The 22,365-nt window shown below is 43.8% G+C and overlaps 1 protein-coding gene across 2 annotated transcripts; it reads right to left on the bottom strand.

Annotated features, from left to right (window-relative positions):
- Nucleotides 1-7,789: 7,789 nt before the first annotated feature.
- LOC109882143 (perforin-1) lies at nt 7,790-21,755 on the bottom strand. Of its 2 annotated transcripts, none has more exons than XM_031791960.1 (7): nt 21,648-21,755; nt 12,109-12,479; nt 10,410-10,573; nt 10,078-10,297; nt 9,841-9,980; nt 9,306-9,729; nt 7,790-8,644 (listed from the first exon to the last, which is right to left on the bottom strand). In XM_031791960.1, the coding sequence occupies exons 2-7, from the start codon at nt 12,322-12,324 to the stop codon at nt 8,186-8,188; spliced, it is 1,623 nt and encodes a 540-aa protein (XP_031647820.1). In that variant the 5' UTR covers nt 12,325-12,479; nt 21,648-21,755; the 3' UTR covers nt 7,790-8,185. The 2 variants fall into 2 exon arrangements, with proteins under 2 accessions (XP_031647820.1, XP_031647819.1); XM_031791959.1 differs by lacking the exon at nt 21,648-21,755 and adding an exon at nt 12,891-13,054.
- Between the last annotated feature and the right edge of the window lie 610 nt (nt 21,756-22,365).

The raw sequence follows: 22,365 nt of genomic DNA, 5'->3' as shown, positions 1-22,365 counted from the left end.
ACTCATAGTCAACAAAACTAAGGAGATGATTGTGGACTTCAGGAAACAGCAGAGGGAACACCCCTTATCCACATCGATGGAACAGTAGTGGAGAGGGTAGCAAGTTTTAAGTTCCTCGGCATACACATCACAGACAAACTGAATTGGTCCACTCACACAGACAGCATCGTGAAGAAGGCGCAGCAGCGCCTCTTCAACCTCAGGAGGCTGAAGAAATTCGGCTTGTCACCAAAAGCACTCACAAACTTCTACAGATGCACAATCGAGAGCATCCTGGCGGGCTGTATCACCGCCTGGTACGGCAACTGCTCCGCCCACAACCTTAAGGCTCTCCAGAGGGTAGTGAGGTCTGCACAACGCATCACCGGGGGCAAACTACCTGTCCTCCAGGACACCTACACCACCCGATGTTACAGGAAGGCCATAAAGATCATCAAGGACATCAACCACCCGAGCCACTGCCTGTTCACCCCGCTATCATCCAGAAGGCGAGGTCAGTACAGGTGCATCAAAGCTGGGACCGAGAGACTGAAAAACAGCTTCTATCTCAAGGCCATCAGACTGTTAAACAGCCACCACTAACATTGAGTGGCTGCTGCCAACACACTGACACTGACACTGACTCAACTCCAGCCACTTTAATAATGGGAATTGATGGGAAATGATGTAAATATATCACTAGCCACATTAAACAATGCTACCTTATATAATGTTACTTACCCTACATTATTCATCTCATATGCATACGTATATACTGTACTCTATATCATCGACTGCATCCTTATGTAATACATGTATCACTAGCCACTTTAACTATGCCACTTTGTTTACATACTCATCTCATATGTATATACTGTACTCGATACCATCTACTGTATCTTGCCTATGCTGCTCTGTACCATCACTCATTCATATATCCTTATGTACATATTCTTTATCCCCTTACACTGTATAAAACAGTAGTTTTGGAATTGTTAGTTAGATTACTTGTTGGTTAATACTGCATTGTCGGAACTAGAAGCACAAGCATTTCGCTACACTCGCATTAACATCTGCTAACCATGTGTATGTGACAAATAAAATTTGATTTGATTTGATTTGACATATTGATTGGAACATTATTTATAATCTCACAATGGGCCTGGCAATTGTGGCCTATAGTACGTGACAAAGAGGTGGGAAAGAAACCCAAGTGCCAGTTTGTCCACCAGAACGTGGCAGATGTCTCGGCACATGACAAGAACATGAGAGACCGGAAAATGCTCTTGGAGCAATTGAATGAGATGACCAAGACAGCAGCCAGAATGGAAAACAAGGAGGAGAGGATGAGCTTCACAGATGTGATGGAGTACAACCCAGAAACTGGTAACTGGTACATCCCTGGACTTTGGCATGGAAACCCTCCAATGGCACCTGTCAATGCCGGGTACAGCGAGTCCGTCTACGAGTTCAAAAAGAACATGATCAAGGTCTTCCAGGACTGTGAAGCCTCTGGGAACAACATCATGGACTTTCTGGAGTGGACAAAAAGCCTTTGGAATGCTGTGAAGTATGAAAACTTCATCTTCAGCTTCAGAAACAGCCTGGTACATGAAGTTGTGCATTGAGTTCAACAAGTGGGAATGGTCTGTCAGAAAACACATGCACACATGGATGACAAGTGCTGAAGCAAGGATTTCCAACTTTGGAACAATAGCAATGAAATCTCAGACAGGAGATGTGCAGCCTCAACGGAACTTATCAAATGGGAGAAGACCATTCTTGACAACCTGACCAAGTACTACGAGCAGACAGAGGGCCATGTCTATCTTGTGGAGAGATACAGAGAGGATTTTGCAAACAGCACCAAAAGTATGAAAAGGGAGATGGAAAACTCTATGATGAGCAAACTGGAAGCTGCTGTTGAGATTCGACAAGGAATGAAAAAGCTTTGACACAATCAAGAAAAACCACACCGCCGTGATGGAGGAGAAGGTGCTGACGTTGCTTGAGAACTGCAGAAAGAGCCAATCTGAGCGGTCAGAGAAGGACCTTGATAGAGAATTTGAAATGGTGTGGGAGGAAACCGTGCAGGAGCTCTCTTTTACAGGATTAAAGAAACGAGACATTGTGAGCGATGTTTTCAACCAACTTCGGTCTAACATGGTGCAGAAGGGAGGTTCAGTGAATGAAAAGCTGAACAAAGAGAAACTTGAAGATCATGGAAAAGAACCCTTCATAGTCACTCCACAGGGGTTTTTCAAGAGATTATTAAAGGGTTTGTACATGGATGAGCACACAAGAAAAACCCAGGCCATGGCAGACAACCTTATAGAAATATGCAAACAATTTGTGAATGAGAAGAACCAAAATAAAACAGATTACAATGACACATACATTCAAGAGATAATACATATGATTGAAGAGAAGTTGAATGCCAACAAACAACTTGAAACAAGCGATAAATTTGAAGTCTCCATTAAATTGTACATTTGTGGGTTTGCATCCAGGGCTTTCCAATCAATGCATGAACAGTTCATATGTGATAATAATCCTCGTTTGTGCCTTGAACAGTTCAAAGTTAAATACTTGGCGAACTTCAAAGACTTGTTCAATGGACAAGATCAGTGTCGGAAGAATTCTGTGGAGTTCACCAACCTGTGTCTTAAACCTGCAGTAGAAGTCTATGTTGCCAGTTCCCTGGGTCCGGAAATTGTTGACGAAATGCTGACAGGACAGAATGCCTTTCAATTCAGCTCTCGGACATTTTTCCAGTACTCTATCTTGAAGCAACTACTGTCAGAATTCAACTTTGCCAACTACGTGAGCTACACTTGTCACTATGAAGACTTTGTCAAGAATTGGATTTTGGGTGAAATGTTGAAACGATTTTCACAAGGGAAAAAAATTTTGAGTTGGAAGACTGTCAACTCAAAGGGATCATCAGAGTCATCACTGAGGCAATCACAAAAATACAGACGAATAAGAATGGCAACATAAAGGAATTAATTCAGGACATATGCAGGGAACTTGGAGAGAAGCTGGTCATCCCCCAAGATGCATTGGAAGCCACCATGATCCTCAACAATTCCAACCAGGAACAGTTTTCCTACTGGCTCAAAACATCTGTGGTGGAGATGGAACAGTCTCTGAGAGAAGAATTCAGAAATGCAACAGATGTAAGTAAGAAATTGGAACACCTGAGGATTAAACCACAGAACGTCCTGTTCACAAGAGTGTTTGGCTGTGGGAAGCAGTGTCCATTCTGCAAGTCACCATGCGAGGCAGGAGGGGAGGCCCACAATGATCACTGTGCTTCAATACACAGACCACAGGGACTTGGTCGATACAGGTGTGATGGTTCAAAGGAACTCGTGACTGATATCTGCTCCTCCTCTGTGTTCAGTGAGAGTTCTTTCAGATGCTATGAGACAAATGGAAAATACCACCCTTTCAAAAAGTACAGAGATATTTTTCCCAATTGGCATATTCCAGCAGATCCCAGCATACAAGCCTCAGACTACTGGAAATATGTGATGGCAAAATGCAACAAGGAATTTTCCAAAGAGTATGATGCATGCCCAGGAGATATCCCCCCATCCTGGAAATGGATCACAAAGGAACAGGCAGAAAGGAGCCTTAGAGAGTCCTTTAGCATCACTAATGCTTTGAGTCCCACGGTATCAGCAGCACATTCTAGTGCTTTTAACCCCTTTTAAACATTGTGTGTTTTAGCTACAGACTTTCTTTTGCATTAGATTCGTCTATATCTTCTGCATCTGCCAAAACCAACCATTCGCCTGCGCAAATTAACAAGTGCTGAACTAGAGCAGTGTTTGTGAGACGAGGGCAGATCCCAAAAACGGTTGTTCTCACAAAAAAAAACATCTGTAATGTCTGAACGATTTGAGCTATAAAACTATTATGATCCCACTATGAAAAGCTGAGACTCTCACGAACACACAGAAGTAATGTTTTGCTCTATGACATGCACAAGCCACACGAGCCATTAGAAGGTAAGGGTTCTTCTACATACGTCCCAGGACATAGTGGCTCAGCGGTCTAAGGCACTGCATCTCAGTGCAAAAGGTGTCCCTGGTTTGAATCCAGGTTGTATCACATCTGTCTGGGATTGGGAGGCCCATATGGCGGTGCACAATTGGCCCAGGTTTGGCATGGGTAGGCCGTCATTGTAAAGATTAATTTGTTCGTAACTGACTTGCCTAGTTAAATAAAACGTTTGGTCTATAATACTGTAATAAGCTCACAAAATTGTTTGCACAAACTCCACATAGTTGTCACTGGAAATAATATGGTATAACACTTGAATATGAGGGCAGAGTAAGCAGATAAATGAAAGGTATTTTGTCCAGGTATTCCCTGTGTCTAAAAAAGTTTTTAATTGAGAGCCCATTCATCCTCTCGAAGAGGAATAGCATCTTGTAGAGTAATGATGTGTCGGGCCATAGTAAAAAAAATAATAATACGCCTTTGCCGGTAAGAAAAAGGGTCAGATTTAACACTAAACAAAGAAGATACATTTATGATAAAGATGCTTAAAGATGCTTAAATCTGATTATGTTTTAGGTTTCAGTTTACAGAATCAAGACAAGGCATCTGCTTCATCACTTAGCAGAATAGTCTAATCGAAGAGCCACAAAATATATCCACCATAATTGAGAATTTCAATAAGCATTTTTCTACGGCTGGCCATGCTTTCCACCTGGCTACTCCTACCCCGGACAACAGCACTGCACCCCCAACAGCAACTCGCCCAAGCCTTCCCCATTTCTCCTTCTCCCAAATCCATTCAGCTGATGTTCTGAAAGAGCTGCAAAATCTGGACCCCTACAAATCAGCCGGGCTAGACAATCTGGACCCTTTCTTTCTAAAATTATCTGCCGAAATTGTTGCCACCCCTATTACTAGCCTGTTCAACCTCTCTTTCGTGTCGTCTGAGATTCCCAAAGATTGGAAAGCAGCTGCGGTCATCCCCCTCTTCAAAGGGGGGGACACTCTTGACCCAAACTGCTACAGACCTATATCTATCCTACCGTGCCTTTCTAAGGTCTTCGAAAGCCAAGTCAACAAACAGATTACCGACCATTTTGAATCTCACCATACCTTCTCTGCTATGCAATCTGGTTTCAGAGCTGGTCATGGGTGCACCTCAGCCACGCTCAAGGTCCTAAACGATATCTTAACCGCCATCGATAAGAAACATTACTGTGCAGCCGTATTCATTGATCTGGCCAAGGCTTTCGACTCTGTCAATCACCATATCCTCATCGGCAGACTCGACAGCCTTGGTTTCTCAAATGATTGCCTCGCCTGGTTCACCAACTACTTCTCTGATAGAGTTCAGTGTGTCAAATCGGAGGGTCTGCTGTCCGGACCTCTGGCAGTCTCAATGGGGGTGCCACAGGGTTCAATTCTTGGACCGACTCTCTTCTCTGTATACATCAATGAGGTCGCTCTTGCTGCTGGTGAGTCCCTGATCCACCTCTACGCAGACGACACCATTCTGTATACTTCCGGCCCTTCTTTGGACAGTGTGTTAACAACCCTCCAGGCAAGCTTCAATGCCATACAACTCTCCTTCCGTGGCCTCCAATTGCTCTTAAATACAAGTAAAACTAAATGCATGCTCTTCAACCGATCGCTACCTGCACCTACCCGCCTGTCCAACATCACTACTCTGGACGTCTCTGACTTAGAATATGTGGACAACTACAAATACTTAGGTGTCTGGTTAGACTGTAAACTCTCCTTCCAGACCCATATCAAACATCTCCAATCCAAAGTTAAATCTAGAATTGGCTTCCTATTTCGCAACAAAACATCCTTCACTCATGCTGCCAAACATACCCTTGTAAAACTGACCATCCTACCAATCCTCGACTTTGGCGATGTCATTTACAAAGTAGCCTCCAATACCCTACTCAACAAATTGGATGCAGTCTATCACAGTGCAATCCGTTTTATCACCAAAGCCCCATATACACCACCATTGTGACCTGTACGCTCTCGTTGGCTGGCCCTCGCTTCATACTCGTCGCCAAACCCACTGGCTCCATGTCATCTACAAGACCCTGCTAGGTAAAGTCCCCCCTTATCTCAGCTCGCTGGTCACCATAGCATCTCCCACCTGTAGCACACGCTCCAGCAGGTATATCTCTCTAGTCACCCCCAAAACCAATTCTTTCTTTGGCCGCCTCTCCTTCCAGTTCTCTGCTGCCAATGACTGGAACGAACTACAAAAATCTCTGAAACTGGAAACACTTATCTCCCTCACTAGCTTTAAGCACCAACTGTCAGAGCAGCTCACAGATTACTGCACCTGTACATAGCCCACCTATAATTTAGCCCAAACAACTACCTCTTTCCCAACTGTATTTAATTTTTATTTATTTATTTATTTTGCTCCTTTGAACCCCATTATTTTTATTTCTACTTTGCACATTCTTCCATTGCAAAACTACCATTCCAGTATTTTACTTGCTATATTGTATTTACTTTGCCATCATGGCCTTTTTTGCCTTTACCTCCCTTCTCACCTCATTTGCTCACATTGTATATAGACTTGTTTATACTGCATTATTGACTGTATGTTTGTTTTTACTCCATGTGTAACTCTGTGTCGTTTTATCTGTCGAACTGCTTTGCTTTATCTTGGCCAGGTCGCAATTGTAAATGAGAACTTGTTCTCAACTTGCCTACCTGGTTAAATAAAGGTTAAATAAATAAATAAATAAAAAAAATGGTGGCTGGAATGATAATCTGTTATACACTGTGCCTCAGCTTCTTTGCTTGAAAGTCATTCGCAAAAGATACATCAGTCCTTGAACTTGGTGTGACTATCAGTCTACTTTGGCAGGCACTGATAACAATTGACAAGGAATCTGTTGTCCGATGCGAACTGCAGAATATTGCCTCTTGAAGTCGACACTTTTTTTGTGAATCTTCTACATTTAAATAAATGGTAGTATTTACAGAGAATAATTTTCTAATTTTGTTTTGTATTTGTGCTAGTATTCATTTACAGTTTGGGTTTTTTATGTGGTTTTATCTTTCATTTTTCTGTAACATTGGGTTTGGTAAAATCAAGCATGGTCTGACATTTAACTTACACTTCTGTGATTCAGGAAAGTGTTGAGAAACCATTGAATTGGACAATTGTGAGAATATAATACTTTTCTAAACTTTTCGCTTTTCTAAGAGACTTTGAGATGATATTGTCCCTGTGAAATATCAGTGCTTAGCTATTTGTAGTAGCTGAATAGTAAGATTAAATTGTGTACTTACAATACTATACCCTGAAGTACACACACAATCATCCTGATGCCTCCTACTGTCATGGTTGGGTTAAATTCAATTTAAATTCCGGTCAATTCCAAAAGTGAACCAAACGCCAATTCAAATTCAAATAGTTCGAAATTGAAGTGATCTGGAATTATAATTTTAGTTTACTGTACATCCTGATCTGACGGGAGCTGAAATGCAATTGACCCCAACCCAGCTTAATGTATTAGTATTTCCCACCAAATATATTCCATAATAAATAAATCACTTTCTTTTATAATATATCAATGGAAAAGAATCTTAACAGTGACTCCTTGAACTGGTCCAGTTGGTCAATGAAGAGGTGCAGTCAACAAAGTAGGCTACACCAACTGTAGTAAATATTCCTTTCTAAAATGTATTCAATGATTATATATTTAGAGAAAAATTGCTTCCATTGAATACAACATAAAAGCAGCACATTAGTTTTCAAGTGAGGGTCAATGAATTGATGTTCTGGACTACCAGCTGAATATTTCAAATCAAGTAGCTTTTTATTGCAGTGGTAGCACAAACAACATGGCACAGTCATGAGAGAATGAAATCATAAATGTCCATTTTAATGCATGATATTTCATTTTATAATTGTACATGGCCCCTGTTCAATCAACATATAAACATGTGTATAAACCATTACCTTCAGAAATACATAGGATATACAGCACTTTGGATGTTTTTGTTGATGATGATGATTTTTTTTTACCAAAGTAAAATGATTTATGGTTCAGAACAATAGGTTAGAAATGGTATTAAAGTTAGATAGGCCAGGATAAGGTTTATAGTGCATAGCATAGCGGTTTTGATCACAGCTCACTGAGAGCAAGGAGACAAGTGTAACCATTATCCCTCACATGCGATGTGAGATTCATGTGTTTTTTCCATGACCATTAGCCTTCTGCTTAACCACGAAAGCCAGGGGGTCTCCTAGGGGCCGGCCCGTCCGGATGTGAGCCAGCAGATCCTGGGTCATGTTGAGGGAGTTGCGGGAGGTGTAGAGGTCAGAGAGGTCAGAGTTCATCCCAGAGGGGACATACTCCCCACAGGTGGAGCCCCCAAGTCCTGTGGCACAGTCAACCTTGTAGGAAAAGTACAGGTTTCCATGATTCATGGGACACATTTTGCTGTGAGAACCCAGCCGGACGCTGCACTCCCCCAGGAGGTCGTTCCAAGACTTGTACCAGGTTTTGTCTTCATCGTACACAGCAAACTTCAGCTCGCTGGCCAGGGAGAGCTTGACGAAACCGAAGTCTAATAATTTGTTCCAGGCGGGGTTGTTGTTGTTGTAGATCACCTTGGTCTGCATGGCTGCTCCATCCATTGACACCTTGACGGATCAAACCAAATCAAACTTTATTTAAAGGTACTGTATGTGATTAGAAAGAAGAAAAAAAATGGGGCCCCCTGCCACTTGTTTTAGTATATACACTACATGGCCAAACATATGTGGACACCGGCTCGTTGAACATCTAATTCCAAAATCATGGACATTAATATAGAGTAGCCCCCCTCTTTCCTGCTATAACAGCCTCCACTCTTATGGGAAGGCTTTCCACTTGATGTTAGAGCAATGCTGTTTGGACTTGCTTCCATTCAGCCACAAGCATTAGTGAGGTCGGGCACCCAAAGGTATTCTATGGGGTTGAGGTCAGGGCTCTATGCAAGCTAGTCAAGTTTTGGCTCTATGCAGGCCACACCGATCTCGACAAACCATTTCTCTATGGACCTCGCTCTACTGCCAATGTTTGTCTATGGAGATTGCAATGCCTGGCTGTGTGCTCTTTTTTTATACACCTGTCAGCAACGGGTGTGGAGGAAATAGCCAAATACACTAATTTGAAGGGGTGTCCACATACTTTTGAAGGGATGTCCACATAGTGTAGAGGGATGTGGCTACGGAAATGTAAATCACATAAAATCCTAGACTTTAGCATTCAAGTCCATTTAAAAACAAATTTCTTAGTAAGATAAAATAAAATAGATAATACCTTGACGAAGCCGTCGGTCTCAGAGGTGGTGTCCCCCCAGAGGCCCTTGGCGTTCTTCACGGTGACGGTAAGGCGGGCCTGGCCCTTCTCCTGCGGGCAGCACTGGCTGGTCATCTCCTTGCTGGCCTGGCACACACACTGGCAGGAGTCGTGGGCACTGGAGCTGGAGCCTCCCTTGCACTTCCCAGAGCAGCGCTTGACCAGAGCATGTTCCAGGATGTAGTCCTCCACAGCCTTCTTCAGCCCAGCCCTCTTACTTGCCTGCTTTACCAATAGGTGGAGGGGATGAAGGGAGTAGTTGATGACGTCAGGGATGGTCTTCAGGCTGCTCGCCCAATCAGCGAAGGCCTTGGAGTTTCCACCCGTTTGGGAGAAGAGCAAGTCTGGCGTCCCGTCCGTCTGTCCCCCCACCACCTCGGTAAACCTGTTTGTTCATCATTAGTCATGATTTGACTTAAATGGAAATATGTGTTTTATAAGTCTTGTATAATGCCCATTAACCCCCAAAAATCTATCAAATCAAAATCAATGGAACCTCTCTTGGAAGGTGCTGCTGAAGCGGTCCTTGATGTCACGTTTCTGACGATCCGTCTCGCAGAACTTGGTCTCTGTCTTTACTTCGGCTGTTCCGGTAACGGTGGCGACGGAGGCCTCAGCCTCAAGACAGTCCTTGACCTGGATTATTATTGTTTTTAATGTAATGTACATTTTCTTTAAATAAATAAATAGATGAATACATTTACTAATATATTTTGATTGAAAAGGACTTGACCTCGTTCTCGTTGTAGCCACTCAGGGCCGCCTGACACACTCGCAGGGAGGTCACGCTCTTCACCCGCCCCCCCAGGAGAACCTTCTTGATGAAGTGGGTGCCAAAGTTGGCAAGAAAATATCTGTATTCAACCTTGGTCTGGGCTGTGTAGAGGGGGGGCAGGAGGCCCAGGGAGCGAGAGAACTCAGGGTGCAGGGGAGGGTCATCTAGCAGGCGGTATCTGGGAAAGAAACACACAAGATGGAGAGTTTATAGCCTGTAGAGAGCAGTGTTGGTTCTATAAAGTTAAACTTCTAGAATACAAGTGATGTTATATTTATAAGGTATATCACCTGTAATAAGAGCAGTGTATATCCTGTTTGATGAAGCTGTACTTGTCCTTCTTCGACTGGCTCATCACCGTTTTGGCAGCTCTGGAGTGGGTGCCCCCCACCATGACCGACCCCTTAGCCTGGGGGGTCATAATGTCCAGACCAATCTTCCAACTGACATCTACCTACACATGGTGGTGGATAAGGTGAGTTTACCCACATAAAGCACTTTGAGTATTGGGAAAAGAGCTATATTTAAATATATATTGAATCAATTATTCTTATTTATATTATTATTATACTTCTGACTATTATTATAAATCTCTCTCTCTATAAATATATATTTTATATACTGAACAAAAATTTGAATGCACCATGTAAAACTTCCAAACATTTTACTGAGTAACAGTTCATGTGAGGATATCTGTCAATTTAAATCAATTCATTAGGCCCTAATCTATTGATTTCACATGACTGATAATACAGATATGCATCTCTTGGTCACAGAAACCTTTTTAAAAAATGGGCTTCACAATGGGATTCATTGTGAAATTCTCAGGACATATGTGGCAATAATTTATTTCAGAAGGAGCCAGCAAAACTAGTGCACTGTGTGTGCTCCGGGTCATTAGACACCATTAAACATGCACCTCTCTGGGGTGTGGACACGACTGGCTTTTCCTGTAACCGTGTTATGGCCAACTATGTACTGTTGCTATGGTTAAGCCTTTTCCAGAACAGGGGTGTCCCATTCAGAGGAGTTAGCAGGATGACATGCATGGTTATTCCTGTAAAGTGCCAAGGTCTGTAACTATGGTCCTACATGCATGAACCTGGCTTAAGGCGAGTGCAGACTATTTGTGTCTATTTCTGTGGCTCTACGGGTTCCATGCCCTAATACGAAACCAATAAGAGAACGGTGGCTAAATGCCTGAGGGGATGAGCCATTGAGAGGAGTTACTGTGCGTGTGGCGAAAGGAGGACAAATATATCAAACGTGTGTGCCAAGACTGGAAGGCTGTTGTATTCATGAACCAGCTCGGCTTTTGTTAAGTAATGAAAGTCTGTTTGAACTCACATGCTCCAGTGTTTGTGAAATATGACTGACCAAATTTTTCCAAGACAGCTCAGGATCTCGGCACGGTATTTCGGGTGTATTCAAATTCCCATCGATAATATGCAATTGTGTTCGTTGTCTGTAGCTTATGCCTGCCCATACCATAACCCCAGAACCACCATGGTGCACTCTGTTCACAAAGTTGACATTAGCAAACCGCTCACCCACATACTGTATTTGTTCTGTGTTTGGAAGGCTGGCTGGACGTACTGACAAATTCTCTAAAACGACAGAAGCCGCTTGTGGTAGAGAAATTAACATTAAATTCTCTGGCAACAGCTCTGGTGGACATTCCTGCAGTCAGCATACCAATTGCACGCTCTCTCAAACCTTGAGACATCTGCGGCATTGTGTTGTGTGACAAAACTTCACATTTTAGAGTGGCCTTTTACTGTCCGCAGCACAATCAGCTCATTGATATGACACGCCTGTCAAGTGGATGGATTATCTTGGCAAATGAGAAATGCTCACTAACAGGGATGTAAACAAAGTTGTTTGCAAAATGTTCGAGAAATAGGCTTTTTATGCGTATGGAACATGTCTGGTAACTTTTCTTTCAGCTGATGAAACCAACACCTGACATGTTGAGTTTAGTAGTATTACCTCTGTCTGGCTGCTGCTCACAAACGCCTCGCTGGAGTCGTAGACCATACTGGCTAACTTCATGTTGCACTTCTGCGAGGGACGCCAGTCCACCACAGCCGCAGGCAGCCTTTGAGTCTGGCCTTCCATGAAAGGGTTAACACAGAGGGTACAGGTTCCGTTATCGCTCTTCCTCCAGGTGTCCACGTCGATGACATAGGCCTGCTTGCGTTCCATGGTGACGACGTCGAAACCCTCGCCCGCCAGGTTGGTACCGGGAGCTGACAGCGCAGCCTTGCACTCTGCTGGCCGGCCCGTGGTGCACGAGGACAGGACAGGGGAAAGCCACGCTCCCCACAGCCACAGCAGGGCAACCAGAGAAGTCTGTGTGCCTGGAGAGGAGGAGGAGGAGAAAGTAGATTTGACATACAATTAAATCAAGGTCAATTCAAATGGTAAACTTAACGGGATATTACATTCCAATATCAACGTTTGTCAGATGTTTTCAGAACTCAAAACGTGTCTAATGTTAAGATATTGTGGCGTAATTTGATTTGTCTAGCGGAAAATCACTGTTAATTCCTGGGTACATATGCGACAGGGGTTCGATCCCTGAGTCAACTGCACAGCTCTCATCTTTCTCCTTGCTCACTTCACCTCTGTAACTATCTCCATTAAACTATACAATGTGTAGGGTGAGCAGACTCCTGTTCCCCTACAAAAAGAAAAGGGAGGAAAAAACCAGTGTTGCTCTCTTTTGGAGACACACATAGAGAGTAAAGCATAGATATATAACCTCTCACCTGACATAATATCAATCACAATCTCTTGGTGATGATGATGGGTTTGATGAAGATGATCATGGAACAATGGAGCATTCTGTGTCTGTCGGACGTCTGACTGACTAGCTGACTACAGGGAAACAAACAGCAAGATGTCTGTGGGTTCCATCCTGGAGGCGGCGTTTCAGTTGTGGTCAAGGCTTTGTTTATGTAGATGGGGCCTGCAGTTTCCTTTGGTTATGAACCACCACCTGCTGTTGCTATGTGTGTTTAGGTGTGAGGGTTGGTGTTCACTTAGAAGAAAGCCTTTGCAGACAGATACAGATAGTTAATATCTGTGCCTTAGTGAATGTTTCATGGCACCAGAAAAACAAGACTAAACCCAGCAGTTTCCTAACTCTAATTCCACACACCTGTCTGCTACTGCTTTTCCATAAATAATCAACCAGGCACCCAATAAAACGGGTCCCTGGCACTGCCACTTGACATACAGAGCCATTTGACTGCTTAGGCAGTCATTCTCCCTCTGAGATCTGTGGATAGGGCTGGGCGATATGGTCAAAATATCATATCGCAATATTTTGAACTCTGTGGTCAAATCAAACTGAAGAAGAGATAATCAAATCACATTTGACTTGTCACATGAGCCGAATACAGCAGGTGTAGACCTTAGCGTGAAATGCTTACAAGCCCTTAACCAACAATGCAGTTTTACGAAAGATAAGAGTTAAGAAAATATTGACTTAATAAACTAAAGTAAAAAAATACATAAATAAAATAAAAATAATGAGGCTATATACAGGGGGGGGTACCGTCAATGTGCGGGGGTACAGGTTAGTCGTGGTGATTGAGGTAATATGTACATGTAGGTAGGGGTTAAGTGACTATGCATAGATAATAAACAGCAAGTAGCAACAGTGTAAAAAAAGAAGAAGGGGGGGTCAATGCAAATAGCCCATGTAGCCATTTGATGAACTGTGCAGCAGTCTTATGGCTTTGGGGTTAGAAGCTGATAAAGAGCCTTATTCAAAGAATAGACCGTCTGCTACAGTGGTGAGAAGAGGGCTTTATTGTGGCGGTGAGCACAGTTGAAACCCTTCCTCTGGTACTCTGGCATGGTGGCTAGATGTCTTGATAAGCACAGGACCAAATGACACTTCCCTCACAATGAACAGGTCTCACTGTGAACAAAGTGCAGGTAAATGGTACACATTGTTACATAGTACTATTGATATTCCTGTTTGCAATTTGTATAATAACTCATTTTTATACGCATTCATCTGTTGCATGCTACTCCTCACTCTCTCACTCTCTCCTCTCCAGCTGTCCAGTGGCGCATGTACCGTGTAGCATCTATGTTCTGTCTGTGTAATCACACACTGCTCTATCCCTCTCTATCTACTCCAGCTGTCCAGTGGCACCTGTACCGTGTAGCATCTATGTTCTGTCTGTGTAATCACACACTGCTCTATCCCTCTCTATCTACTCCAGCTGTCCAGTGGCACCTGTACCGTGTAGCATATATGTTCTGTCTGTGTAATCACACACTGCTCTATCCCTCTCTATCTACTCCAGCTGTCCAGTGGCTCTAGGACAGGTAACATGCAGCCATTCCCCCGGTCTACATACAGACTCCTAGCCATGGAGCAGAGCCAGGCATGGCCAGCTGGACCCCGACCAGCACCAGGCCCGTGGACAAGGCCTCCACCTACAGCCTGGTCAATGTGGTGCCCCAGGCCAAGGAGTTCCTCCAACACAACTGGCTCCCCACCACGCCGCAACAACTACTGCCATGGGAGCGGCCTATGTTATCACCGGCCTCACCACCGCTAGTAACACCATTCGGAGAGGTATTGTTAATCGGGTGGGGGTACAATTTTCATTCACCAATTATTTGTTGCTATGCCCAATACACACGTACAGAAACATAAACTGTTATGGCCCTGACAAGGAAATGGATCAACTGAATCACTCATGTCATTGAGGTACAGTACCTGACACTTGTTTCCCCTTTAAAGGGTGTGCTGGAAGGGTTCTCTTTGATTTTCCATCAAGTCATGCCTGAGTACACATGACACAAACACAACCTTACATGGTCATGCAGCATAACCATATACAAGACCATCTATGAGTCTAGCCACCACAGCCTTCCGGGAAGAGACTGAAACCTATCACATATGATATGACGTATGAAACACCAACACATCTATAAAAAAAACTTTTGACACGTTAAGTGACAGGAACTGGCCCCTCAGAGCGAGCTGAGGTAAGTTTGGTTTTCCATCCACTATGGTCCAACCTCTAGTACTCAGGGGAAAAAGCTCTTGACAAGTGACAGGAACCGCTCGTTCTAAAGTGACCAAACAGTCACCTGTCAATCAGTCTGTTTTCAGTCTTTAGAGGTTTCAGTCCAGCTGAATTAATTCACTTCCTCCAACCACCAATGGAAAAACCCATCAGGATTTGGTAATAGCCTACCCTGGTCCCAGATCGTGTGCTGTATTGCCAACTTATATAGTTGTTGTCATGACAAAGTCCATAGCCATTGGCTCTACAGCACAAATACATCTGGGACCAGGCTAGCAATGACCTCTTTATTCCTCCTTATAGCCAATGATGGGCGAGTCAGCTGGGCTAAAAGGTGCATGGCTTTGCATACTTTGCCCAGATTAGGGAGAGCTAACGCTGAGACACAGGTGTACCTCTCCTTCAGAGCTGCCGACACAAAGAGCTCAGGGACACATATAGGTACTAAGAGGGACGGAAAGACAGACAGACAGATAGTAACAAAGAGAGACACATGCACAGGAATGCAAAGGACATATCACCTCATTGAAGCTCCTCAGACTCACACTCAGACTTCTCCTTTCCTTCCATTGGGACACCTTAACTCCATTTCTACATCGTGACCTTGTAGCTGAAGTCATCATGGCCCTACTCTGGGCACAGGCCTGACTACTGGTCACCATGGCAATGACGGATGGTGTTCAGGGGAGGGTGGAGAACGAGTTGCTGTACATGGAGACGCCTAGAGGACCACTCGTTCCAGAAGATCTGCCAACACTACAACAAGCCGCACTACGTCACACTGTACGACACGGCCGACCACGTCCCCATTTACTCAGCCTATACCTTCAGGAGCTCTGACTGGGAGAAGAGTGGGGATGTGCCCTGGATGTACGCGCCACAGGTTACGTGGTGACATTTCAAGTCAATGGTTACATCCCAAATGGCACCCGGTTCCCTATTTAGTGCACTACTTTTGACCAAGACCCATCCGTCCAATGTATTATTCCATACTGATTGGCTTTCACTGATACACTGTTTATTTATTTGTTTTTCTTTCTTAATGTATGTTTTTTTTTCTATAGCATTTGAATTTGAAAGTATGTGGTGCTAACTCAATAAAATTACATGTAATTTCATGGGCAAAAGCACCTAATTTCATGGGCTTATAGTTGACTGATCATAAACTGCCATAAAGTCTCCTTTTCACAACAAGCATGTATTTGAAGAAGTAGCATATTCACTCATCTCCATATCAATATCCATAACAATCACACTTTATATCCACCCTTCATTCTCTCATATTGCCTGTCTGTTTCCCACCCAGCTGTCCACTGTCTCTGACACTGGCGAGTTGCAGGCATTCCCGTGTGGCTACATGCACTGGCCGTGCTGGAAAACTACACTAATGCCAAACTTTACAAACATGGCCACCTCAACCCTGACGACCACCAGACTGACCCAGACCACGAGGCCTCCACCTAAACACTGACCAATGTGGTGCCTCAGGTCTGCCATTTTGTTTTCAAATGATTTAGTTAACATTTTACTTGAAGACAATGTCACATTTGTATTGAACAAAATAGAATTCCTCAACAGTGGGATAATGTACTGAGATACGTTACTAATTTTAAAAATGTTTTAAACAAAAAAAAATACAACATCCAGTCAACTTTTTATACCAAGTAAGTAAAATAGCAACACCAGTGGTAAAATGACTTCCTAAACCCCAACAACCAATAAACATGCACAGGTATGATGTGGCACTGTCTTTCAGGTCTGAGAATTCGGCACCGGCACCTGGAAGGAACAGGAGCACGTCATCCACAAGCGCCTCAACAACTACTGCCGCTGCGCCACCTACATTATCACCAGAATCGGTGAACATGATCCGGTGCCATAACATCAACATTACAGCAATCTAGGCCAGATTGTTCTTCAAGACGTTTATATTCTAGTCATTTAGCAGACGCTGTTCTCCAGATTAATTAGGATTAAGTGCTTTGCTCAATTGCGAATCGACAGATTTTTCATCTAGTCGGCTTGTGGATTCAAACCAGCAACCCTTCGGTTACTGGCCCGATGCTCTTAACCGCCAGGCTATCTGCCATCCATGAACTATTGCTTGCTCACTCCAGTTGTTCACTCAACAGCTCAGGGAACCTGGGCACCTGGAACAGGCAAGTGCTAACGTCAACACTTGCTACAGTGGTCCCTAACAGTAAGCCAGGCCTGGAGTGCCACCAGGCAGAGCCCGGCCGTTGTGTCTGAACGGCTGGGTGGGTCTGCCTTCGGGTCTGAAGCATAGTGAGGAGGACGTGGAGGGCCATTATATCCTTTACCGGACGTTTAAATGTTAACAGATGATAGATGATCAACCTGGAACTGAGTGAGTTGTGTTTGGTGTGATGTTATTTGAAAGCCAAGAAAAAAATTGAAAATGTAAAAGTACATTACAATGATATATTTAACTTTATGGGGACTGAATGCTGAGTTAAGGCTGCCAGGCTTGCTAGGACAGACCAGATACAACTTCAATTAGCACTTAGGTGTGAAGTGAAAGGTGTCAAGGTCTTTGGGCCCCAACAAGTGGCAGGAGTCTCTGAAGTCCCCTTTGAAGCTTATTTATTTCTATGTTTTCTGTTTCTATGTTTTGGGTTTGGTTCTCAATCAGGGACAGCTGTCTGTTGTCTCTGATTGGGAATCATACTTAGGCAGCCTTTTTTTCCTTAGTATTTTGTGGGTAATCTTTGTTAGTGGCACTATAGCCCTCTTAAGCGTCACGGTCATTTCTTTGTTTCTTGTTTTGTTGGCGACATTTATATAAATAAAGAAATACGCTCACCACGCGGCACCTTGGTCCGGTCATTTCCACCCCGACGATGGCCGTGACACCTTCTGCTGTTGAAAGAGCATCCACTGGCATTTTCTACAAGAAATCTGCCTCCAGAAGGAAAAGCTTCTCCCAAGTGGGCGTGACACCCCACCCCCCCACCCCTCCTCTCTCTCTCCTGAGCGTTCGCTCACCACCAGCACACACTCACTGTTGGGGCGAGTGACTGAGCTTACAATGTCTAGCCCCAAGTCGTTTTTTATTTTTTATTGTGCATTTTGCTGTTTTGCTATTTGTCTCATGACTCCTGCATGCTTTGTTGATTCTGAACTTTTTTTGGTGTTTGTTTAGGGACAGTGTTTGTTCCCACGCTCGGGACTGACTCTCTATTGGTTACACAGACTTTTAGCCTCCCATCCTATTCTAACCACCTCTTGCCAGATTTGTATTCATGTTACCTGATGAAATTGCTGTACAATATGATCTTGTTGCCATCTGATGTACATTCAGATGTCATAAATCAGCACTGCAGGCCATGCCCTGATTGTATTCCTGTTGATAATATCTAGAAATGTGCATGTACACCCTGTCCCATCTACAGTTGCTAGCCCCAATTCTGACTTGTGCTCTGATATCTGCTTAATTAATTTCTGCTCTCGTAAAAGCCTGGGTTTTCTGCACGTTAACACTAGAAACGTATTATTTGGATTCACAGCTCCATTCCAGATGTGTTGGTCATTACTGAGACATGGTTAAGGAAGAGTGTTTTGAATACTGATGTTAACCTTTCTGGTTATAACCTTTTTCAGCAAGACAGATCTTCCAAAGGTGGGGGAGTGGCAATCACATTCAGTGCTCGGTTGTCTCCACCAAGTCTGTCACCAAACAATTTGATTTGCTGGTTTTAAGGGTTGAACTTACAAATAGCTCTTTGTTGACTGTTGCTGGGTGCTATCGTCCTCCATCAGCACCAGCCTGTACCCTACCTGCCTTAAGCTATCTCCTGGCCCCTTACAAGTCTGAATTTGTCCTGCTAGGTGACCTAAACTGGGACATGCTTAAACCACATGACCAAGTCCTAAAGAAATGGGACTCCCTAAATCTTTCTAAGATTATTACCAATCCCACAAGGTACGACTCCAAACACCCAGAAAAGGCTACTCTCCTTAATGTTATCCTCACAAATAATCCTGATAAGTATCAGTGTAGTGTTTTCTGTAATGACCTTAGTGTTCGTAATGGCTGCTCAGAGAAACGACCTGTCCTGATTTGTTATAGATGCTTGCTAAAAAACTTTAAAACTTGTTAGGGATGGGGTCTAGTTTCCTGAATTTCCGCCTGACTGATGTGCCCAAAGTTAACTGCCTGTTACTCAGGCCCAGAAGCCAGGAAATGCGTATAATTGGTAGCCTTGGATAGAAAAACCTTTGAAGTTGCTAAAACTGTTCAAATAAGACTATAACAGATTTGATATGGCAGGCGAAAAAACAACCTGAATGGGTTTTTTTTATGTCCCAGGCACTTACAATGGAAAGCTACACATCCTATGTAATTTCGTCTCCCAGATTGCAATTCCTATGGCTTCCACTAGATGTCAACAATCTTAATTCAAGGTTTCATGTTTGTTTTTTCAAAAACAAGCAAGAATTTGGAGTTTTGGTGAAGAGAGCACTGGTTCAATATCAGTCTTTCGGTGCTCAAGGGAGAGAGTGCACGCTTAGTAATTTTGCTTTCCTATTGAACATACTACTTTCTGTATGAAATATTATAGGTTATTTACATTTTAGAGTACCTGAGGATTTAATAGAAACGTTGTTTGACTTGTTTGGGCGAAGTTTAGCGGTAGCTTTTTGGACTCCTTTGTCTGCAAGTTGAACGAGTGGATTACTGAAATTAATGGTACCAACTAAACAGACTATTGGGATTTAAAGAAGGATTTGAACAAAAAAAATGACCATTCATATTGTAGCTGGGACCCTTGGGATTGCAAGCAGAGGAAGGTTGCTGCCGCCCCGAGGTTGCTGCCACCCCTATCATCGCCAAGCCCATCTCTGAACTTTTGAACCTGTCTTTCATTTCCGGGGAGGTTCCCATTGCTTGGAAGGCAGCCATGGTTCATCCTTTATTTAAAGGGGGAGATCAAGCTGATCTTAACTGTTATAGGTCTATTTCTATTTTGCCCTGTTTATCAAAAGTGTTGGAAAAACTTCTCAATAATCAACTGACTGGCTTTCTTGATGTCTATAGTATTCTCTCAGGTATGCAATCTGGTTTCCGATCAGGTTAGAGATGTGTCACTGTGTGTTACTAAAACCATTAGTAACACACTACGCCATCATGGATTAAAATCCTGCAGTGTACGCAAGGTCCCCCTGCTCAAGCCAGCGCATGTCCAGGCCCGTTTGAAGTTTGCCAATGAACATCTGGATGATCCAAAGGAGGAATGGGAGAAGGTCATGTGGTCTGATGAGACAAAAATAGAGCTTTTTGGTCTAAACTCCACTCGCCGTGTTTGGAGAAAGAAGAAGAATGAGTACAACCCCAACAACACCATCCCAACCGTGAAGCATGGAGGTGGAAACATCATTCTTTGGGGATGCTTTTCGGGCAAAGGGGACAGGACGACTGCACCGTATTGAGGGGAGGATGGATGGGGCCATGTATCGCGAGATCTTGGCCAACAACCTCCTTCCCTCAGTAAGAGCATTGAAGATGGGTCGTGGCTGGGTCTTCCAGCATGACAACGATCCGAAACACACAGCCAGGGCAACTAAGGAGTGGCTCCGTAAGAAGCATCTCAAGGTCCTGGAGTGGCCTAGCCAGTCTCCAGACCTGAACCCAATAGAAAATCTTTGGAGGGAGCTGAAAGTCTGCATTGCCAACGACAGCCCCGAAACCTGAAGGATCTGGAGAAGGTCTGTATGGAGGAGTGGGCCAAAATCCCTGCTGCAGTGTGTGCAAACCTGGTCAAGAACTACAGGAAACGTATGATCTCTGTAATTGTAAACAAAGGTTTCTCTACCAAATATTAAGTCCTGCTTTTCTGATGTATCAAATACTTACGTCATGCAATAAAATGCAAACTAATGACTTAAAAATCATACAATGTGATTTTCTGGACAAAAATTCAGACAAAAATTCCAAATGATATCCATAATGTCCACAGAAACATGTCAAACGTTTTTATCAATCCTCAGGGTGTTTTTCAAATATCTATTCGATAATATATCAACCGGGTGTGATAACATGCGTCTTGGTGAGAGGTGTAGGAGTCAGGCGCAGGAGAGCAGGGATGTCTGAGAAGCGTGTTTTAATAATATAGTCCACCAATACAAACGGAACCGAAAAAAATCCCAAAACTATGCTCTCGAATACTCACGGAGGAACAAACACAGTTCCGACACTTTACCTACACGTGCGTAATAGCGAAAAAACAACAAACATCAAATACACTCGAGCGCAATACACACAAGTCTAATCCTGCACGAATTACGGCAGGTAACAGGTGCCCTATATACCAACAGAAATCAAAGCAATTGAAAACCAGGTGTGAAAAGGAACACAGCCAAAACAACCAGAAAAAGAAAAAGGGATCGGTAGCGGCCAGTAGACCGGTGACGCCGAGTGCCGAGCGCCGCCCGAACAGGGAGAGGAGTTACCTTCGGTAGAAGTCGTGACACCGGGACCGTTGGTTTTTCCCTAGGACCGGGAGTAACAATGGCCGCCTTTGTCTTTTGCGCACAACTCCCTCTGAGAGCTCCCACCTGTCCACTTACGCAATGTGGTTGTTCACGCTCATTCTTCAAAATAAAAGCCTGAAACTATGTCTAAAGGCTGTTGACACCTTAGGGAAGCCATAGAAAAGGGAATCTGGTTGATATCCCTTTCAATGGTCAATAGGGATGCATAGGAACACAGGGGTTTCAAAATAAGAGTAACTTTCTGATTGGATTTTTCAGTTCTGTTATACTCACAGACATTTTAACAGTTTTGGAAACGTTTGAGTTTTTTCTATCCTAAGCTGTCAATTCTATGCATATTCTAGCATCTGATCCTGGGAAATAGGCTGTTTACTTTGTGAACGTTATTTTTCCAAAAATAAAAATAGTGCCCCCTAGCTTCAAGAGGTTAAGGGCGCTGTACTGCAGCGCCAGCTGAGCCACCAGAGACTCTGGGTTCGCACCCAGGCTCTGACGTAACCGGCTGCGACCTGGAGGTCCGTGGGGCGACGCACAATTGGCCCAGCGTCGTCCGGGTTAGGGAGGGTTTGGCCGGTAGGGATATCCTTGTGTCATCGCGCACCAGCAACTCCTGTGGCGGGCCGGGCGCAGTGCGCGCTAACTAAGATTGCCAGGTGCACGGTGTTTCCTCTGACAC

This window comes from Oncorhynchus kisutch, linkage group LG16 (genome assembly GCF_002021735.2).
Source record: "Oncorhynchus kisutch isolate 150728-3 linkage group LG16, Okis_V2, whole genome shotgun sequence".
Lineage (NCBI taxonomy): Eukaryota > Metazoa > Chordata > Actinopteri > Salmoniformes > Salmonidae > Oncorhynchus > Oncorhynchus kisutch.
Note: the sequence above shows the minus strand (reverse complement) of the source record. Positions and strands in the feature narration are given on the sequence as shown.

Bases quoted from the DNA above. Each gene is read 5' to 3' on its own strand.
- LOC109882143 (XM_031791959.1), bottom strand. The intron at 9,981-10,077 runs GTCAAGTCCTTT...ATAATAATCCAG, and splicing joins GTGGCTACAACGAGAACGAG to GTCAAGGACTGTCTTGAGGC. The intron at 8,645-9,305 runs GTATTATCTATT...TGATCCGTCAAG, and splicing joins AGACCGACGGCTTCGTCAAG to GTGTCAATGGATGGAGCAGC.